The 18,779-nt window shown below is 49.8% G+C and overlaps 1 protein-coding gene across 1 annotated transcript in view; it reads right to left on the reverse strand.

Moving 5' to 3' along the window:
• Positions 1-18,779, reverse strand: part of PRKCA (protein kinase C alpha) — a 282,419-nt gene that overhangs the window by 156,281 nt on the left and 107,359 nt on the right. Inside the window, exon 3 of the mRNA XM_081109906.1 lies at positions 1,006-1,088. Within this exon, the coding sequence (XP_080966032.1) occupies positions 1,006-1,088 (83 nt within the window). The remainder of the gene's footprint in view (positions 1-1,005; positions 1,089-18,779) is intronic.

An 18,779-nucleotide genomic window follows, 5' to 3' on the forward strand; every position in this document is an offset into this window, starting at 1 on the left:
GCTGAGCTGCTCGGAGCGCCCAGTCCATGGATTCGCCTTCTTCTGGGAAGGGGAGAACCCAGCCCTGCCCCCACCGCACGTGCCCCAGGGAAATCAGTTTCCTGGCGGGCACCAAAGCCACGGGTAGAATCCCTTAGAGCACGCAATGTAAGCACCAGTGACTACAGTGACCCGGGGAAGGCAATTCAGAGTAGACCGGCCTACACGTCAGGCCTCCCACGCAACACTATTTTCTTCAGTTACAATATTACTTTCCGTGTAACAGCCCAAGGCTCTTTCCGCTCCATACATGGGGGGCGGCGGCGGGGGCGGGGGGGGGCACGTAAAGGAGGCTTATAGTTGTATGCGAAACAGAGTTTATTCTTGTCGTGTTATCTATTCACTCTTGCATTATTTTCCACACGAACAACTGCAAACCTACTTTGCCCCACCCTGTTTCTGATGCCCCACTCTCCTCGGCTGAGCCTGTCTTGGGCGCACAGACGCTGCCGCAGAGGTGCTCCGTGGAGACAGGCAGACGCACAAGGCGGATCAGCACCACGGCGGGTTCACCCCCGGCAGATGTGAACTTCCTTAAATCAACAGGAGCATTTGTAACCCGTCGTGAAAGGCAGCAAGGCTCTCACGATACGAACCAGAAATAGTGTATTACGTGGGCCAAAAGCAATGACAGGCCCATCAGTAACTTGAAGGGCAATTCGCGGAAACTGTATGTGTATAATGCATCTTCGGGAAAAGCCGCACTGTGTTCGGGGAAGCTACTGCTAGTGGAGTTAGTCCATGTGGCTGCCCAGAGGGGAGGACGAAATTCTCCTCTGATCCCCACATGGTCCAAACCGGGCTCAGAGGACCGCACATCTGTTCATCAGCACAAGGCAAACAGCACGAGACTAACTGGAAAGTCTTCCCATCAGGAGGATGGGCCCCAGAACAGCTGTACAGGCATTAAAAACATTCAAGTCGGAAATCGCATGGACATCGAGCAGTAGTTCCCAGGTTACTTACATCGGTGTCGGGTCCCTTGTCCGCACCCGGACAAGAAAAAGTAACGAATTCATGGCACCTCTTGTGAACCACAAAACAGCAAACTGGGGGAGAGAAAAGAAAGTGAGAGTTAGAATAGCCAGGATTTAGTATATACAAGCGTCCGACACGGGCTATGTACTGCTAGGAGTCCATTTAATTTCAGTGCAGCCAGACCTCAGACATCAACCAGACATTTCATTCAGGACTCAGCCACATTTGGTATCGATGAGACTCGCAGATAACAGAATCATAGGACGCCAGCCCTGACCCGGCTGGGGATTCCCAAACCGCGATGCCCGCTGTTTGCAGTTGAGGACAAGAGAGCCTGCAGAGACTGGCACACAGTGTCTCAAGGTATAAACCCAGGATCGAAAGTTAAATTACTTTGCACTGTCCTATACCAACACACTCACGCTCATGTACATGTTTATAAATGCCACAACCTGTAGGTGACGTAAAGTACAGAGCGTTTGTAACTATAAATAATACATGGATACCCCCAAATGCGGGCTACAGAACTCCCTGAGCAAAATTCTGAACTAGGACACTCCTGAAGACACAAACCCAGTTCATGGGGACCAGCCCTTTGCAATGAAGAAAGGCTGGCGAACCCCCTCACGCCTTCCTGTTTCTGTCTGCTGGCCACACAGATATATCTATCTATCTATCTATCTATCTATCTATCTATCTATCTATCTATCTATCTATATCTATATCTATACCTCTATCTCTATCTCTATCTCTATCTATCTATCTATATATATGTATATATATAATATATACATATACATATACATATACATATATATATATATATATATATATATATATATATATATAGAGAGAGAGAGAGAGAGAGAGAGAGAGAGAGAGAGAGAGAGAGAAGGATGAAGCCCAGAGGGCGAAGATATGGGTATGCAGAGCCTGGGAAGTAGGATAGGGTGGATTGTTTTCTCTTTAAATAATTATCTTTTAGGGTTGCCATAATACAATACATTGTAACAGTACATTTAACAAAAAGAAAATGCAGGCCTGGCATTGAGGAGGCAGAGCTGGACCTATGAGGGAACCACCTATAGGAACACGACAATTGAAGAGCTCTTAAAAGAGCGTCACTTTAGAGCAGAGATGCCCTGGATGAGGGGCTCTTATTCACTGCCTGCCATGCACATTGGTGCAGAAGGGGGTGGGAGAGAGCCCCCCAACGCCCTCCCCCTCCCCCGACCCCACCTCCTGCTGCCTGGGCAGCACCCAATGTGCCAGCTCCTACCAGCCCTCGATCAGGGCCTTTCCACCGTGTTCCTGCTGAAAGCATGTCCACGGCCACACTCTAAGGATGAGTCATAAGGCAGCGCCCTGATGCACAAATCAGTCTCACCCGCTGCCTCTCCCCAGGCGCAAAGCCATCCTTCATGCACTGGAGCCAGGAGAAGTTACTAAAGGAAGAGGCTGGCAGGAGCTTTACTGCCTCGCGGGCCTGTTTTATGGATACAGTGTTTCAAAGGGAAGAGAAACATTCTCATTCCCTACTTAATCATTCAAACATTCTGGGTCTTTCATCTCTCTTTCCCCCTTTTCTTAATCCAGCTCGGCATACTTATCAAATCCCTTTGGAGGGACAGTTTGTTTTCCTGTGTTTGTCCTTCCTATCCCCACTAACCCAGCCACACGATCGTACGTCTCCAGCTAACACTATTTCTACTATATGCCCCCCAAATCTCACACCCATGTTTTTTCCTAAGAAGAACCAGGCTCTCCCTGCACAGTATAATCTACAGGCAGCACAAAGCCCCACCACCGACCCCAGAATACTCCTTCCCGCCTGCCTGGGAGCCCCCCACCTTCCACGGAAGTCTCGGACCCAGACGCGCCTGGAAGCCCCATAGGGACATGGAGAGAAGGCTCGTGTGTTTCCAGAGACCCATTTCCACGTGGGTTACCTGAGGGAGAAAGACCCTGAGGGAGGCCTGTCCAAAGACCTGGGGTTCAGAACGGATGATCTGAAGGAAGATATATAGACCCTGCCCAGGCCTGAGTGACTGAGGAGAGAGCTGGGTCAGCCCTCCAAGAGCTGGCGATCAGATGTGCCACAGAGGAGCCACGGAGCACTTCCCCTAAGAGAGGAGGTGAAAGTTCTCGACTTGATAAGACAATTTATTGTCACCCATCACCACAGGAGGATGCGTGCAGGACAGTAAGAGAGTTGCGAGAGGCCACATCCTCATAACTTGCATTAGACTACACTGGTATAGCTGGTCTTCGTTATTGTGTTCATCTCTTCCTATTCCTAAGGTGTAAATGAAGCTTTATCGCAGCCGTGTGTGCATAGGAGAAAACATATGCATCATGCAGGGCTCCGGGCTACCAGGTTTCAGGTACCCCCTGCAGGTTTGGGAACATATCCCCCATGAATAAACAGAGACACAGTATGCATAAAAGTTCCCCGCTATCCCAAATTAATGGGGTTAAAGCCATTGCGTAGCAAATCCTGACTCCCAGAGAGAACCTACTAAATTTAATAGTTCAACTTTGCTTAGAACAGAAGACTGGCAGCTGAATGTCTGAGAGCTCCTTTTTTAGAGGCATAAATGGCTGCCTTCGTGTGAGATGGCTTTAATTAAATCTTGCTTAGCTGGAAGGGATGATGAACGGTAACGGCACATCCGAACACAATGACAGTGAAAGTCTCTAAGGCGAGTGAACTGTTTCTTGGCTTTGTAGGGAAAGTAAGGAAAAGCGGAGCTCATATTATATTTGCACGTTAAAAGAAAATTATTGGTTTCACATTTGTAACAGTGAAAACAGTCTTCTCGTGGGATCCACGTTCAAACTGTATAAAAACAAATCAAGTCCACGTGTTTTATCTCAGTCTAAGGAGGGCCATTCTTCAGGCAGCACGCGGATTCGGGCTCTAGGCATTTGGTACACACGCCCATCAAACTCTCCACGGAATCCCGGTCTCCCCATTTCTCCTCCCCTCCCCCGGGAGAATCATCGCTAACCTTTTTCTCAGCTCCCTTTCTCTGACGTCACCAAGTCTGACGGATGCTCCCTTTTCTGCGTTTCTCCCTGGTTGGATTTGCAATACATTTTGAAGAAAAGGGCTGAGGGATTAAATATGAGGGGTGAAGGAAGGGGAGCCAAGGGTGGCCCTAGGTTATTAGCCAGGGCACCTGGGCACCGCTGTCACCATCATGGACCTAAGAGGGTGAAACTGAGAGAGTAGAAGAGCCAGGGGAGAGAAGTCAGATCTCCGCATTGGCACGGCGCTCACCTCCGGACTTTTCAGGTATGGGAACCCCCGGACACCCTTTAAAATGTCATTTTCTTCGCATCTATCTATGCCTTCATACATATGGCAGAAGTCAATAGTCCTCAACACGTAAGATCATATCATACATGCCTTGCATTGTTTGCGCATTGTTGCCTGACTTTTCGGTACTTGTAAGAGAAAGAACCCTAAATGTAAAGGGAGGTCTGGAAGGTTGTGGGAAATGAAGGGAAGAGACCAGGAGGTAAGAAAGAATTTACCTGGACCTGCGGACTGGCAGCCTGGGAACACGGTCCACAGGAAGGATATGGACTGCGGGAGAAACGATCCTCTGTGTGGTGTACACAGGGGGTTCCGTTTGCACAAGTGGAGGAGGATGTGCTGGTGGGCCTCCCAGGTGGATGTGTCAGGCAAGCAAGTGGAAGGTCAAGGTGGAGGTGTAAAGACAGTCTGGACTGCGCAGGGGTTTGGGAGGCATCTACGTGGCTGACGGCTGAAGGCAACACAGTGAATGAGGACTCCTAGCCGTGGAGTCATGGGGAAGCCCACATCTGTGGCTGATGGCGGAGAGGAGGAGGTGGTCTGGGGGGTGAGGCAGTCAGCAGAGCGCGGGGCCTGGGGCTGAGGGCAGAAAGAATGTTCAGGGAAGCTCTGACCATCACTGGCCGGTGATGGCCCCGAAGCCACACTCATGGGAAAAGGCAGATCATGGTGGCAACACATTTGCCAACAGGTGGTTGCTGAACAGCCTCCTTCCTTTTACTTAGTTCCACAATCCCTTATTCTTCAACTCAGATGAAATGGAATAGACTTTTCTGATATCAACTGTGTATCGGTATACACAGTAATAAAATCTTAATGCCCCCGTAACTGTATTATAAAGGCTCATCTGCTTTATGGAAACAAACAAAAAAATCCCTTAAAGGTAAGTTGATGACAAATCAGGCCAACGTGTTTGAGGGAACATCCTAAGGGTTGATTTTTAAGCTCCGATCCTGCAGTGTTTTTGTGCGGATTTCAAAATCACCTGAAGAATCCAACTTTCCTTTTACATCCGTCCCTAAGGGCATAGAGCCACGTGACTTGGCAATACGAGCTCCATGTGTGAACACCAAAACCCGTGTGCATTTTGACCCTAAAAAAATACATCGCATGCCTTCAACACAAGGTTTCATCACGCCCCTCATACTGGACTGCAATATATTTTTAGGGACTTTATTTTTTTAAGAGCAGTTTAAGGTTCGCAGGAAAATTGCATGGAAGGTACAGAGATTTCCCGTGTATACGCCGTGTCCGCACACATGCACAGCCCCGCCCCCTGGTCAACACCATCACCAGAGGGTACATTTGTTACAACTGATGAACCTACAATGATACATTGTAATCACCCAAGTCCACAGTTTACATCACTCTCACTGCATTGTTTTTAAGTCTTTTCCTTTTGCCTGGGATAACTTTGCGGGGTTTGTGAGAGACATGCAAGGCACTAAGGCAATGGTTCTCCACCTGTGGGTCGCGACCCCTTTGGGGGTAGAAGGACCCTTTCACAGGGGTCGCCTAAGACCATCGGAAAACACATATATAATGACATATTGTTTTTGTGATGAATCACTATGCTTTATTTATGTTCAATTTGTCACAATGAAATTGGGGGTCACCACAACATGAGGAACTGTATTAAAGGGTCGTGGCATTAGGAAGGTTGAGAACCACAGCTCTAGGGGAACAGGACTTGCTTCCTGGGATCCCAGGTGGCTCACGTCTCAGAACACAGGCCTGCCTCCAGCATGAACGCCCGGCCCGAGACAGTTCTCTCCTCCCCCTGTGAACTGCATGCTACTCTGGGTCCGTAACACTGACCCGCACCACCCATGCAGACGGGGAGGGCCTTTCAGTCCAAAGCAGCAACGAACAACAGCAAACTCATAAACTAAGGTCCTGTTCACACCTCCAAAGGGAAAGATAAGCGCCCACAAAGATGATGGCTGACTAAGCAAAAAAGTGATTTGAACCCGAACTGAGGGTGTGAAATGGAAATTGTGAAATTTCAAATACATCTGGGGCATCTGTAAAGACTCATTTGGTCATGATTACAAAGGAGTTTAATAAAGTCCAAACACTTAAAGGGTTCAATATCGAAGTGTAACCAGAAGCCCCAAATGAAAACCACTGGCGCTTTTCTTAATATGGCGTGTTTAACATCCTGGCTGGTATGTGCAATCACATTCATAAGTGTATGCACGGTGCTTGCTGATGACAGAAAGTTCTGTCTCAGTCTTCACGGGGGAGGCAATGGAGGCTCCCGCACAAGCATAAACCCACCCAGAAAACACACACCTGGAACCCCCAGGAGCCCAGGAGCCCAGAGACGTGACGTGCAGCACTCGCCTTCACGGAGGACATCACTCATTTACAAGCAGGAAACATGGCCGAGGGCCCGACGATAACAGCATCAGACAAGACTTCGGAAAGAACCTGCCATGGTGGTTTTCAAACGGAAGCCTTTTGGGGGTCCGGGCAGGTGAGTAACAAGGTTACCCCCCTTCCTTGACTCTCTTTCTTCTTGTTTAATCCCTGCTTTATGCGTAAGCCAAAGTGTTGATATCCTAGGAGCCTCACCAACAGTCAACATCCTTAGCACATACTCGGTCAGTAAACAAACCATCTGGTTACAAGCCGAAGGTCAAGGGTGAAGCCAAGAGCTGGGTCCCCCTTTACACAAGTCCCTGGGATGCTCCCAGCAGAAAGCCAGGGAGGCTGGCAGATGTGTGAGGCCTTTGGGTTTCATGAACGAGCCTTTGGAGCATCTGCTTAGCAGAGATGGTGGAAGCCACCCAAGAAGAGACGGTGGGCGCCCTGAAAGCAGTGTCTAGGAACAGGTGTGCCTGCGGGGTGAGGCCAGAAGTCAGGAGAAGAGGGGAGACAAGCCTGGGAGGGAGGCAAGGGGAGAGCGGAGAGCGGAGCCTGAAACCTGAAGGCAGGAGCGTTTCCAGGAGGGAGCCGTTTCAACAGTGCCCCTCTCTCAAGAAGCCCAAGGAAGGTGACTGAGGCTAGTCTGTTGGGTCAGGGACTGCAGGGTCATGTCACACGGAGGTCATGGTTTGGCAGTGGTAAAACCAGAGGAACACAATGCAGGTGGCAGGAAAGAAACAGAGGCAACTTTCGGTTCAGTTCAGTTCTGGCCAACAGCCCTGGCCAGTGTGGCTCCGTCGGCTGGGCGCTGTCCCCTGCACTGAAAGGCTGCTGGTTCGATTCCCAATCAGGGCACATACCCAGGTTGCAGGCTCGATCCCAGGGGATGGGAGGGTGGGGGAGTGGGGGAGGAGGGGGGAGATGCAAGAGGCAGCCAATCGATGTTGCGCCCTTACCTCAATATTTTTCTCTCTCTCTCCATCCCTCCCTCCCTCCCTCCCTCTCTCCCTCCTCTCTCTCGCTCTCAAAAAAAAAATAAAAATAAATCAATAAAAAATATTTAAATTCTGGTCAACAAATAGTTACTGACAGCAGCTACATCCCACCTATTGCAATAGGCCCTGGTGATGGTCAAGATCAACTCGGCTCAGGTTGCCCCACGAGCTTTGAGTCTAGTTGAGAAGAGAATCACAAATAGATAACTTCACGGTCAAGAAGGAAGCCTGGCCTGTGGGCTGTGAGTGCCCAGGGAAGGGCTCTTACTCCAGCCTCCGGTTCACGGAAGGCCTGTGGCAGAAAGGACGCCCGTGGCCAGGCCGAAGGGATACAAGTCCGGGAGGTTTCCCACCTCATTGGGACGGCCATGGGGCAGTCGGCAGCAACACCGATGTGAAATTATGAAAACAGGCCTGGCCGCCTCATGCAAACCACGGGGCAGGTAGGAGGTCAGAGGAAAATCACGCTCTGGTGGAAAGAAATGTGATTCATATCGACCAAGAAAATACTGCCTTGGGTCATGCTTCACAGAAAGAAATTATGAAGTTGTTCCAAATGTTGTCGTAAACACTCTCATTTCAGAATCCAGTGTGATGTCTATTTTATTTGTTTTAGTCACATGATTGCCAAGCTCCTGTGGGTGCGTGAGGGGAAAAGTGTTCCATTCGTAATGTCCTGGCTTGGTTTTCTTTCAGTCGATGATGGGATGGGGGTGGGGACTGTCTCAGAATTGAAAGAAGGACGTTAACGTTTAGTTACAAATGTGGGGCCTCCCGAAAGTGAACATGGGCCCTGGCCAGTGTGCTCAGTGGTCAGAGCATCAGCCTTCACACTGAAGGGTCGAGGGTTCAATTTCCGGTCAAGGGCACACATACCTGGGTTGTAGGTTCTTCCTGCCCTGGTCGGGTCGGGGTGCATGCGGGAGACAACTGGTCAATGTGTCTCCCTCACTCTCTCTTTCTCTCCTTCCCCCTCCCTCCCTTCTCTTCCACGCTCTCCAAAAATCAATGGAAAAAATATCCTCGGGTGAGGATTAACCAAAAAAACAGTACAGCATTGCTTCTAAAATTATAGGGCGACCACAAAGCCATGGTGATTTTTAATTCTTAGCGATAAATACATGAACCAAGTTTCCATAAATAAAATGCTTTAATTTTCTTCAGATTACATGGAGCTTAGGCGACAAAATCTGTTCGCATTATGATGTAAATTTTTACCCATGTAGCAGCATTTCCCTCTGCTTATCTTGGAGAACAACTTAAAAGAAGCCATAATCCACTAATTACCTCCCTTTTATCCAATATGTTGGGAACCAATAAAGCACTAGGGATGTGGAACACAACATAATTACAAGGCAATGAGGCCAGAAATTTCCAGAAAGGAAATGTGAAGGTGTCCAAGGGATCCCGATGCCCACGGGGACCACGGGGAACAAGGGGAGCAACTGGGGAGGCCTAACATAAAGGGGCCAGGAGAGTTTTCATACAAAGAAGGACAGTGGGGAGGCAACAAAAAAAATCAGCCTCGCGGAACAAACACAGGGCACTTCCAGTCAGCCCGCCAGGCACCACAGGCAGAGTCAGTGCTTATAACTATGAGTTGTGATTCAGAATTTTAAGACCAAACTGCTTTTTAATCTACACTTGCACACGTGTTTTAAAAACTTACATTTGTCAATAATCGTCATGGAGAGCCATCTGGTAATTTTAAAAAATGTGCATGTGCTTTTTTTTTGTTTTTGCCCCCGTGGGGAAGAGTGTGCTAAGGATATAGACCAAAGTGGCGGAGGGACGGTGTCTGAGATGGTGTCTAAGAAGATTTCATTTCACTTTTCTTTCCTTTCGTTCACCTCTCTTTTCTAATTTCTTCAATCATTCGTGTAGTAACTAAAAATATGACTTTAAAAATGATGTTCCTAGTAACAGGCTACAAGCTCCCAAAGTGATTTCCAAGTCATCACCCTAAAAACATAACCTTAGTACATATTTAGAATTGAGTGTGTTCTGTCATTCGGTACGTCCATCAGGTACTTTGTACGGTTCCGAGACTCAGGCTGCTGGGTGCACAGAAACAGAAGCTAGAAGACAGAACCGGCAAGCGCTTAAGGACAGTGACCGAGACCAGCAAAAGGGGGGGAAAGGCACACAAAAGGGAATAACATCTCATTGCTGTCTGCTTAAAAACTTGTCATTTTGCACACCAGCAATTCCACACTCAACAATTAATTAAGAGAAAATGACCAGAGATGTGCATAAAAATGTGGCACAGGAGATGTTTAAAACAGCATTATAGATAATGTCAGAAAGCTGGAAGGCAGCTAAGAATCCAACAATGGGAATTATGTTACCAGATGTCCATCTGAGATACTCCTATGCGAGCCATAAAAGCTGTAGTAAAACTATGCCTAGTTGTTGAAACTACTCAAGTTGTTAATGAGGCAACCACTAAGTTGGTAGAGCTGGCTGGTTTGAACAAGACTCACTGTGGGAAAGGCCTGCTGAGTCAGAGAGTGGGGAGGGACTGCTGACAGGTTCTTTCTGGGGCGATGACAATGCTCTGAAATGGACTGTGTTGATGGGTGCCCAGCTTTGAAAACACTTTAAATGAGTGCATTGTGTATGATGTGAATTATCTCAAAGTTATTTTTGAAACGCTCAAAATAAACAGAAACAGTATCACACCCCGGATAATTCAATAACCCTTCGGTGGGCCTTGCTAAGCGGCGTCCCTGAATAACGCTGACAGCTCATACCGCTCACCTTTATGCTTTCTTTCTGAATTTTAAATCATTTTCTCGACATTGAAAGGATGTATTTTTATCCCTTTGGAGATTTCTGTGTTTTCTGGGCGGAGCGTGGGCCTCTGATGTGGTGCTGTTCTGACACCTGGGGCACGTTCTCGGGGGGTGCCGGGAGCCGGTCCATCCTTGCGGTTTCAAGGGACCTGGCATATACGGCATACTGTTCTTAATATGTTTGCTCACCTTCTTGGCACTATGTGTTTTAATCAAGGTCACCTCTCTGAGAAAGGTTGTTTCCTCAGGTAGGGATTTTCCCCTGAAGTTAGGGAGGGAATAAAACCCCTTAACTAAGTGCCAGGCGGGTAATTAATCACTTTAACTACGAACAATCATGCTTAAGCTACATAATCTTTACTCCCTGGAACGGAGATAAGAAACCTTTGGAATAGAGATTGATAGGACTGGAATCAACTGGTATAAATACAGATGTAACAAGACAACAGGACACAGAACCTAGACACAGAACCTAGACACAGAACCTACACAGAACCTAGAGACAGAAGAACTTCGCTGGAGAGAACATGGCAAAAGATCCTGGACAGAAACTGGAGAAAGAACCTAGAGACAGAACCTAGCGAGAGAACATGGCAAAAGATCCTGGACAGAAACTGGCCACAGAACCTAGAGACAGAACCTAGCGAGAGAACCTGGCTGAAGAACCTAGAGACAGAACCTGGCTACAGAACCTGGATAGAACATGGCAAGAGAACCTGACTAGAACTTGGTGACTGAACCTGGCTGGAGAACCTGAACAGAACCTGGCTGGAGAACCTAGTGAGGGAATATGGCTACAGAACCTGGCTGGAGAACCTGGAGAACCTGGCTGGAGAACCTAGCAAGAGAACATGGACACAGAACCTGGCTGGAGATCCTAACCAGAACTTCGCTGGAGATCCTGACCAGAACTTGGCTAGAGATCCTGGCTAGGCTGCTGATCAACTGAACACTGTCTCCGTGTCATTCCTTCTTCGCCGACTACGTCCACACCTTTGGGGACCCCTGGACCTGCTGGGGTTGGACCGCAGCAGGGGGGGTTCTGGGCAATGTGAGCCCAGCACAGCCTCTCGGTCTGGCAGGACCAGAGTGCGGGTCCCGTGCCATCCTCCCCCCGCCACTCACCAGCCACATGATCTTGGGCACTTTCACTTCAAAACCTCCATTCTCTCCAGCTCTATGGGGGACATGAACGCCACCGACCTCCCCGGGTTGTGAAGGGCCAGGCAGGGTGGTGTAAATTAAGCTCCAGCCCAGATCTGAGACGTTGTAGGCATCCACAGATAACTCTTTTTCCCTTTCACCAGACTGGAGAGAAAGGAAATTTATTTTTAAAAAATACTCATCCTTTTAGGGGGTTCCAAAATAACTTGAAACTAGTGACTAGATTAAGGGAAAAGAAAAATGGAAAGACAGAATCCAGCTGACATGGAAATCAATGAGTGGGAGACACAACGGCAGCCTGGGCCTCAGGCAACTGCAGCCTCCATGGGCCCAGGAGAAGGTAGCACTTCCTGCTTCCTATGAAACAGAGGGACAGCCTCCCGGGGGACGCGAACAGCCACCGCGCAGACTGAAGGGTGACCAAAGCCGATGCTGACAGAGCCTCGGTGCAGCCGGTGCCTTGGCTGATGTTCTCACGGCCCCTCACAGCCTCCCTCTGAGCCCAGGGCCTCCCCTCACCAGGCCCCTCAGGAAGCCGGGCCAGGACAAGGGGAGGAGGTGCCCTGGTGCAGAGAGCCACGGGCCCCAGGGGACCGGCGAGCAGAGCCTGGGCCTGCCCCGTACTCAATCTGGACAGGTGAAGGCTGCAGAAGTGTGACCCCTGTCAGTCTCAGGAGGTCAGCTGCCAAGGTCGTCAGAAGCCCTGGTCTCTTCCAGTCCAGGCGTGGGGGGAAGCTAGGCAAGATTAAACAAGGACCACCACAGCAGGGAGGAGGGCTCCTCGCCAACACGCATTCCTTTGAATCCTCATCGAGAGCCACCCAAGTCCCTCCTTCCCCAACCCAACTCCATGCCCATTCATGTCTGCAGTGCAAACACCTGCATCTGTGACAGAAACTCCTGACCGGCAGGTGAGAGCAAATGCATCCATTCTGGACGTGTGCCGACAGGGAGACTGCCTTATGCGAGGTAAAGGCTGGTAACCAGCTTTCCCTTCCAGACTTGGGGGATCCCACGGGAGGCAAAGTTCTCAACTGGGCAGGAAACAGGAAACTGGGAAACACAGGATACTTCCTGGCTGATCAAATTAGAAACCCAAAGAAAATTCCAAAGATAGACCAGGCTGGTTCCAAAAACCGGACCCTATCAATAAGACACTGAATAATAAGCAGGATTCAAATTCCCACATCTGGCCTCCAAACTACACAGAGTGAGAGAGAGAGAGCGAGATCAACCACAGTACAGATGAAAAGACGGAGGCATTTTAGCTGATACAGTTAAGCATGTGGTATGGCTGCCAGAAGAACTACTGGATGAGGCTGCATTAACAGAGGTATTACCATCTAGAATGGAGGAGGTGAGAATTCCACACAACTCCTTCTTCCTCCTGAGACATGGCTTGGGGTTTCAAGGGCTTTCATTACTGTGGTTCCAGTCTCTCTCTGGTTTAGGATGTCCAAAGACAAGCAAGATGGTGAGACTCAGAATCACATCTTAAAATGAAGGGGCGTGAGGCGGGGGTGGGGGGGAGGGGGAGCTGCCTGAAAGGGAAGACAGCCTGCAACTCAGCTCTTTGCAAATACTTGAATGTCTGGTATTTGTAGGAAGGATTAAGCTTGTCCTGTTTGTCCCCAAAGGGTGGAAACTCTATAGGACTAAAGAAAGTGACTGGGTATCGCATTTCTGCTAACTATAAGAGGGGATGAGGTAAGGGCTGTATGAAAATGAAGGTGGCTTGCAGGAGGACTGGGAGGTCACCGAGCTGGTTGCTTGGGCCAAGCCTGGAAAACTGCTCTTTGTGAATACCGGGGAAAACATTCCGATACTCCACAGGCCCCAGATGACACACGGACTTTACAGTTAGTATAGCCACCCGAAACCCTCAAACAGCCAAATTCAACCAGAGCCACTAACCGCAGCGATCCTAGTTCTCACAGTTGTACTTACTATTCACCATGTCCTTCAGTGGAAAGAAATGAACTTCCGGTACAAGAACACCCGCCCAAAGGAGACCTGAGAAAAAGCTGCTTTGCTTTCAGGGATGGGACAAGGCCTTCAGCATGTCTGAAAGCTCAAGGCTTCGAATGTGGGCCGGGAAGCTGCCAACGTGGCCCTTTTCCACCTGCTGTATTCCGGCTAGTAAGTGCACAGCGTGGCCTCGACGCACCGCCACCCGGCTGTTTCCCAGGGGGCAGCGGGAGAGTGTCCCTTTCCGATTTGCATAGCAACGGTAGCCTTTCCACGGGCCCCACGGCCTGCTCTGCTGATGAGATGCCCGTGGAGACGCCTCGCTGGGCCTCAGGCAAGGGAGCACGCTGCTGCAGGCCAGGGCGCCGAGCAGTGCTAAAGCCCTCAGGAGTGCACACAAATGCACACAGACAGCACTGTCACTGGGGATCTTTGCTAATGTCGCCGGCATCACTGGGGTCCCGATCTGGGGGTGCTGCTGCGGGAGGATCTCTAAATTTTATCGCACGCTGTTGGGTCACTGGGCCTGGGCTGGCCACAGGAGAAAATAAGGAACAATGAGAGTAAGTCCCCATAATATGCTTACTAAATAAGTTCACCAAGGGTGAGGAGAGAGTGCGGCAGGGAAGCAAACCGCGGAGTCACACGGTTAATGCCCGGGAGGCTGACTTCCCAACCCGCCGGTCTGGCTCGCGGGCTCAGGTTTCTACCAGGACATGGCAGCAACTCCTGGGCCCTTGTTTTTGGCGTGGCTATGGTGACTACTGGGCTCTGGTTCTCCCTCCTGTCATACTTGGGTTTGAACAACAGTAGGACGGTAAAGGACTGGCCGGGCAGAGGAACTCCATGGTTACTGAGGGTCCTGAGAGCAAGGGGTTCCCTTTCCGAAGGCGGGTGCTCCGGGGAACGTGCCAGGACCCAGGTGTGAAGACAGATCCTGAGCCAGGCAGAGCAGCTCCGGCTGAGAGGAACAGATGGGTAGCAACCCGGGTTGAGCCCATGCAACGCCCCCAGGTGTGGCGAGCAGGCACGGTGACAGGGAAACCCCAGGCCAGGGGACAATCAGAGAGGATCTGGGCCCAGGGCAGACAGGCAGGCACAGGCACCAGAGCCTCAGGGACCCAGCGCCGAGGTGTAAGCACTGGGTCGCGGGTGTGTGTGTGTGTGTGTGTGTGTGTAGGGGGGGTGTCCGTCCCACCAGTGCGGTCAGAGAAATCCCTGCCGCTGGAACAGGAGGGAAGGAGGATGGGGGAGGAGAGGCAGGTAGTTGTCCAGCTCCGGCCAATGTGTGCCCCGGTAAGAAAGAGGAGGAGGAACCGACTGCTAAGCCCTGACTCCAGCCTGGTAAACACCGGCTGCCCCGTTCACCACTCGAACCAGGCGAGCCCAGGTCCAAGCCTCAGACAGTGGCAGAAAAAGCTACCGCCTCTTAAAAAGGCGCCAGTTTCTCTGAAAATTTAAAAATGACCTACAGCTGTTGCCCACGTAACCCAATCCTCACCCTGCTTTTCACCAGGGATCCATGCAGCATCCCAAAGAGGACTGGACCTGGTTTCCAACAACCTCCTTTGCACGAGGGTGCGGGGGAAGGGGGGCGGGCACTGAGGTGGAGGCCCTGACCCATTTTGATCGAGTCTTGCTCATTGGAGACATTCACTGCCAGCGACTGACCTAAACTGCTGACTCTTCACTTCTTCTCGGCAATTGAGCACTAAACCCAGGGAGGAAATACCAGGTCAATTTTGTGGGAACACCTGATAATGCAGTTCTGTTCCTGACAAAAGAGGGGAAATTGGAGAAATGCTAACAGGGCTCGTGGGCTATCTCAGTAATGATTTCGGCTGGTTCCACCCTGTTGCCTTCAGTGAGCACTCACGGGGTGTCTGCACCTGGCTGGGTGGGCTGTGAGCAGGGGTGCCTGCCTCCCCTGGTGACCACAGCCCTGGGAACCAGCTAGGCCAAGCTCAGGTCTTCTAGAAGCTACCACCCCACCCGGGCTCCAGGGGTGGCTTCACTGGCTGTTAACCCAGTTTCAGCTTCATCGATCACACTGCTTGATCCAATTCTGATGCTCCTGCTTCCTCATCTTTCCCCTCTGAATCCTGCAGGGGCTTTCTATAGGTGTTCGCCCCACCCCCACCCCGGAGTGGGTCACAGGGGCCCTGAAGGTGAGCCACTTTCTCTCCGGAGGTCAAGTCCAACTCTGCCACACCTTTTCACGAAACCAAGTAGGGACAGGGAGGGCCGCACAGCAAGACATGTTCCCCTCCGAGGGCGTAAGAAATCAGATTGCCATTCCAGCTCCCCATTCCAGCTTGAAAAAGTAATTTTCACTGTTCCACGTGCAGAAAAACATTCATTCGGTTTGTCAAACTGGTTCAGACTCAAAGGTGTGAAAATGAGGTTTAGATTTGCTCTCCCCTATAACCACAGAGGGCTGAGGGTTCTGCTCGTGATGACAATGTTTTCCTGCGACAGTCCAGTCTATACCCATTGTTGCCACTCAATTCCGTTCAATATACCTTTACTGGGCATCTATTTTGTGCCAGACACTGGCCGCGCAGGAGAGATGAATAGCCTCAGGGCGCTCAGGAGCTAATTAGTAACAGACACAATGCCACTCACCTATGATAAACACTCCCCTGGAGTACAACTTGCAATTACCCTCCATCACACCGCCTGAGAACAGAGCTGGGAAGGTATCTGATACAGAGCATCCAGTCTTTCTTGGTGAGGTATGATTTGAGGATGCCACCCACGTAAAATTAACTTTGCTCTGGCAAATGCTACTTGTGGGAACAAAAACACTAGGAAAATGAACTATATCAGCAAATGCAAAATGAGTCTGAAGTTTCAGAAATTAGAGAATATGTCCAAAATCAGATTGAAGTTCACTCATTCAATATTTCCTCAGGCTCCAGAACTCATAGAACAGCTTGTGCAAACGGCACAAAATAAACTAAAAAAATAGGGACCCTGTACAGGTCAGACGTAAGATTTAGAAAAGGGTGGGCTTTCTCTCCCACACTGTGTAATTAACTAACACTCAGGTACAGCTGCTCCGTGCCCAATCAGCCCAGGAGGCGAGAGCTGACCAGGAGACTGCTTTTTACCTTTTAATTCACTCCCTTTCCTCTTCTACTCGAGTATTTGACATTTCTTTCAGAGCTGCATTGCATCGCCTTTGCTGTCTCCCTGATAATTAAACCCTAAAATATCAAGTCCTTCAAGACCGTTTCAAAAGGGCAATTGTCGGGATTGAAGTGATGAGCTCATGGTACCCTTTAAGTAAGTGTGAGCTGCGTGACGGGCGGGGAATCACCAGGACTGCACAGAACAGGTCCCGAGAGCCAGCTGGGGCCCGGGGGGGCTCCGCCTGTGGTGGTCTCCGCCCTGTAAAAATGCAAACTGGTTCCAGTCCGTTAAGCATCAGCTTGAAATATGTCAGGGGAATTTCTTTCTTGGCATGTGACTCTGAGGTTTCATTTTTGTGGCCTCTTCCTGGGACATACAGCCAAACCTTGTCATTTTTCTCCCCTAAAACAGGACCCATTCAAACAAACGAACAAAAAAATCAAGAAAAAAAAGAACACACATACAGCATAACGCATCAATGGACAGATACATTTAGTGAGGATTACTGACTAAAAGAGCCTATCTTTCCAGATAGGCTGAAAGTCTTTCAGATTATCAACAAGCGCTGGCCGGTTTGCCGCAGTGGTTAGAGAGTTGGCCTCTGGACTGAAGGGTCCCAGGTCTGATTCCGATCAAGGGCACGTACCTTGGTTGCAGGCTCGATCCCCAGCCCTGGTAGGGGTGCGTGAAGAAGGCAACCGATCGATGTGTCTCTCTCACATCGATGTTTCTCTGTCTCCTCCCTCCCTTCCACTCTCTCTAAAAATCAATGGAAAAATATTCATTAAAATATTAATAGCCATGAAAATAAATTAATCAGCCTGCAGACTGAAGGGGTCGCAGGTTCGATTCCAGTCAAGGGCACCTGCCCAGGTTGGGGGCTTGATCCCCGGGAGAGGGCGTGCAGGAGGAAGCTAATCAATGATTCTCATCATTGATGCTTCTATCTCTCTCTCCCGCTCCCTTCCTCTCTGAAATCAATACAAAAATATTTTTTTAAAAATAGCTAAACCAACAGTTCTCTCTAGGCCTTGAAGTTTATGGACACTCGGATGGATCCTGACTCTGATTTCCTTCGGATGGATCCTGACTCTGATTTCCTCTAAGACTCTGGCTATTGGGCCTTGGCACTTAGTACCACTTCCAGAGTTTTTCTCATTTCAAAATACCCCAGGAATTCTTGTACTTAGGGGCTGGGAGATTTAACCCAATGGATCACACGTGTCTGTCAGAAGCAGCATGACAGCCACTTCCCTGCACATGTATGTATGTGCAGGCAGCTGCTGCTTCTACTTCCAAAAGCTTCATCAATAACTCAAGTGACAGAATCTGGCAGCTTGGTGAGCACATAACGTACACTATGCTTGAAAAGGTTTAATAGCCCAGTGACTCTCCAATATACAAAAGCATACCATTCCTACGAGCCCATAAAGATTACACAGGATGACAGATCCATTGCTCAACAGGTATCTGGACACAGATAGGTAGTCCAGTGCCCGCCATCCTTACGCCTAGGCTGAACAGGTCCTCACGCCGACGGCAGAGCAGAAAGAGAGGGGGCGACGAGTTCCAAGCAAGCCCTTTGTGTCTTCAGCAAACTGGCTCACAGCTAAGCACCTGAAACCCATGAAGAAAGGGAGTGCATGCCTCCCGCAGCCGGCTACCACCAGGGGGCGCTCCCAGTGGCCCAGCCCCACAAATGCAGGAGGTCCTGGCAGGGGAAGCTGGACCATGTGGGGCCCGATGAAGATTCTAGAATACCATCCTTTTGGGAGCTGACTAGGACGTCTACCTTGAAAGTGAAGTTCCCAAAGAGAATGAAGCTGAGCTACATCCCCTGCCAGGAAAGGAGAAACAAAAGCAGAACTTTCTGAATGTCAGACTAGACAGGAATGGTAATTTAGGAAGGTGAGTGGTGAGCCTGCTTCTCTCCCCTGACAACACCCAGGGGGAGTTCCCTTTGTTTTTAGTCCTTCTCCCACCCTTCTTTTCTCCCTCCCTCCCTCTTTCCTG

Source organism: Myotis nattereri, assembly GCF_964212035.1.
Source record: "Myotis nattereri genome assembly, chromosome: 16".
NCBI lineage: Eukaryota > Metazoa > Chordata > Mammalia > Chiroptera > Vespertilionidae > Myotis > Myotis nattereri.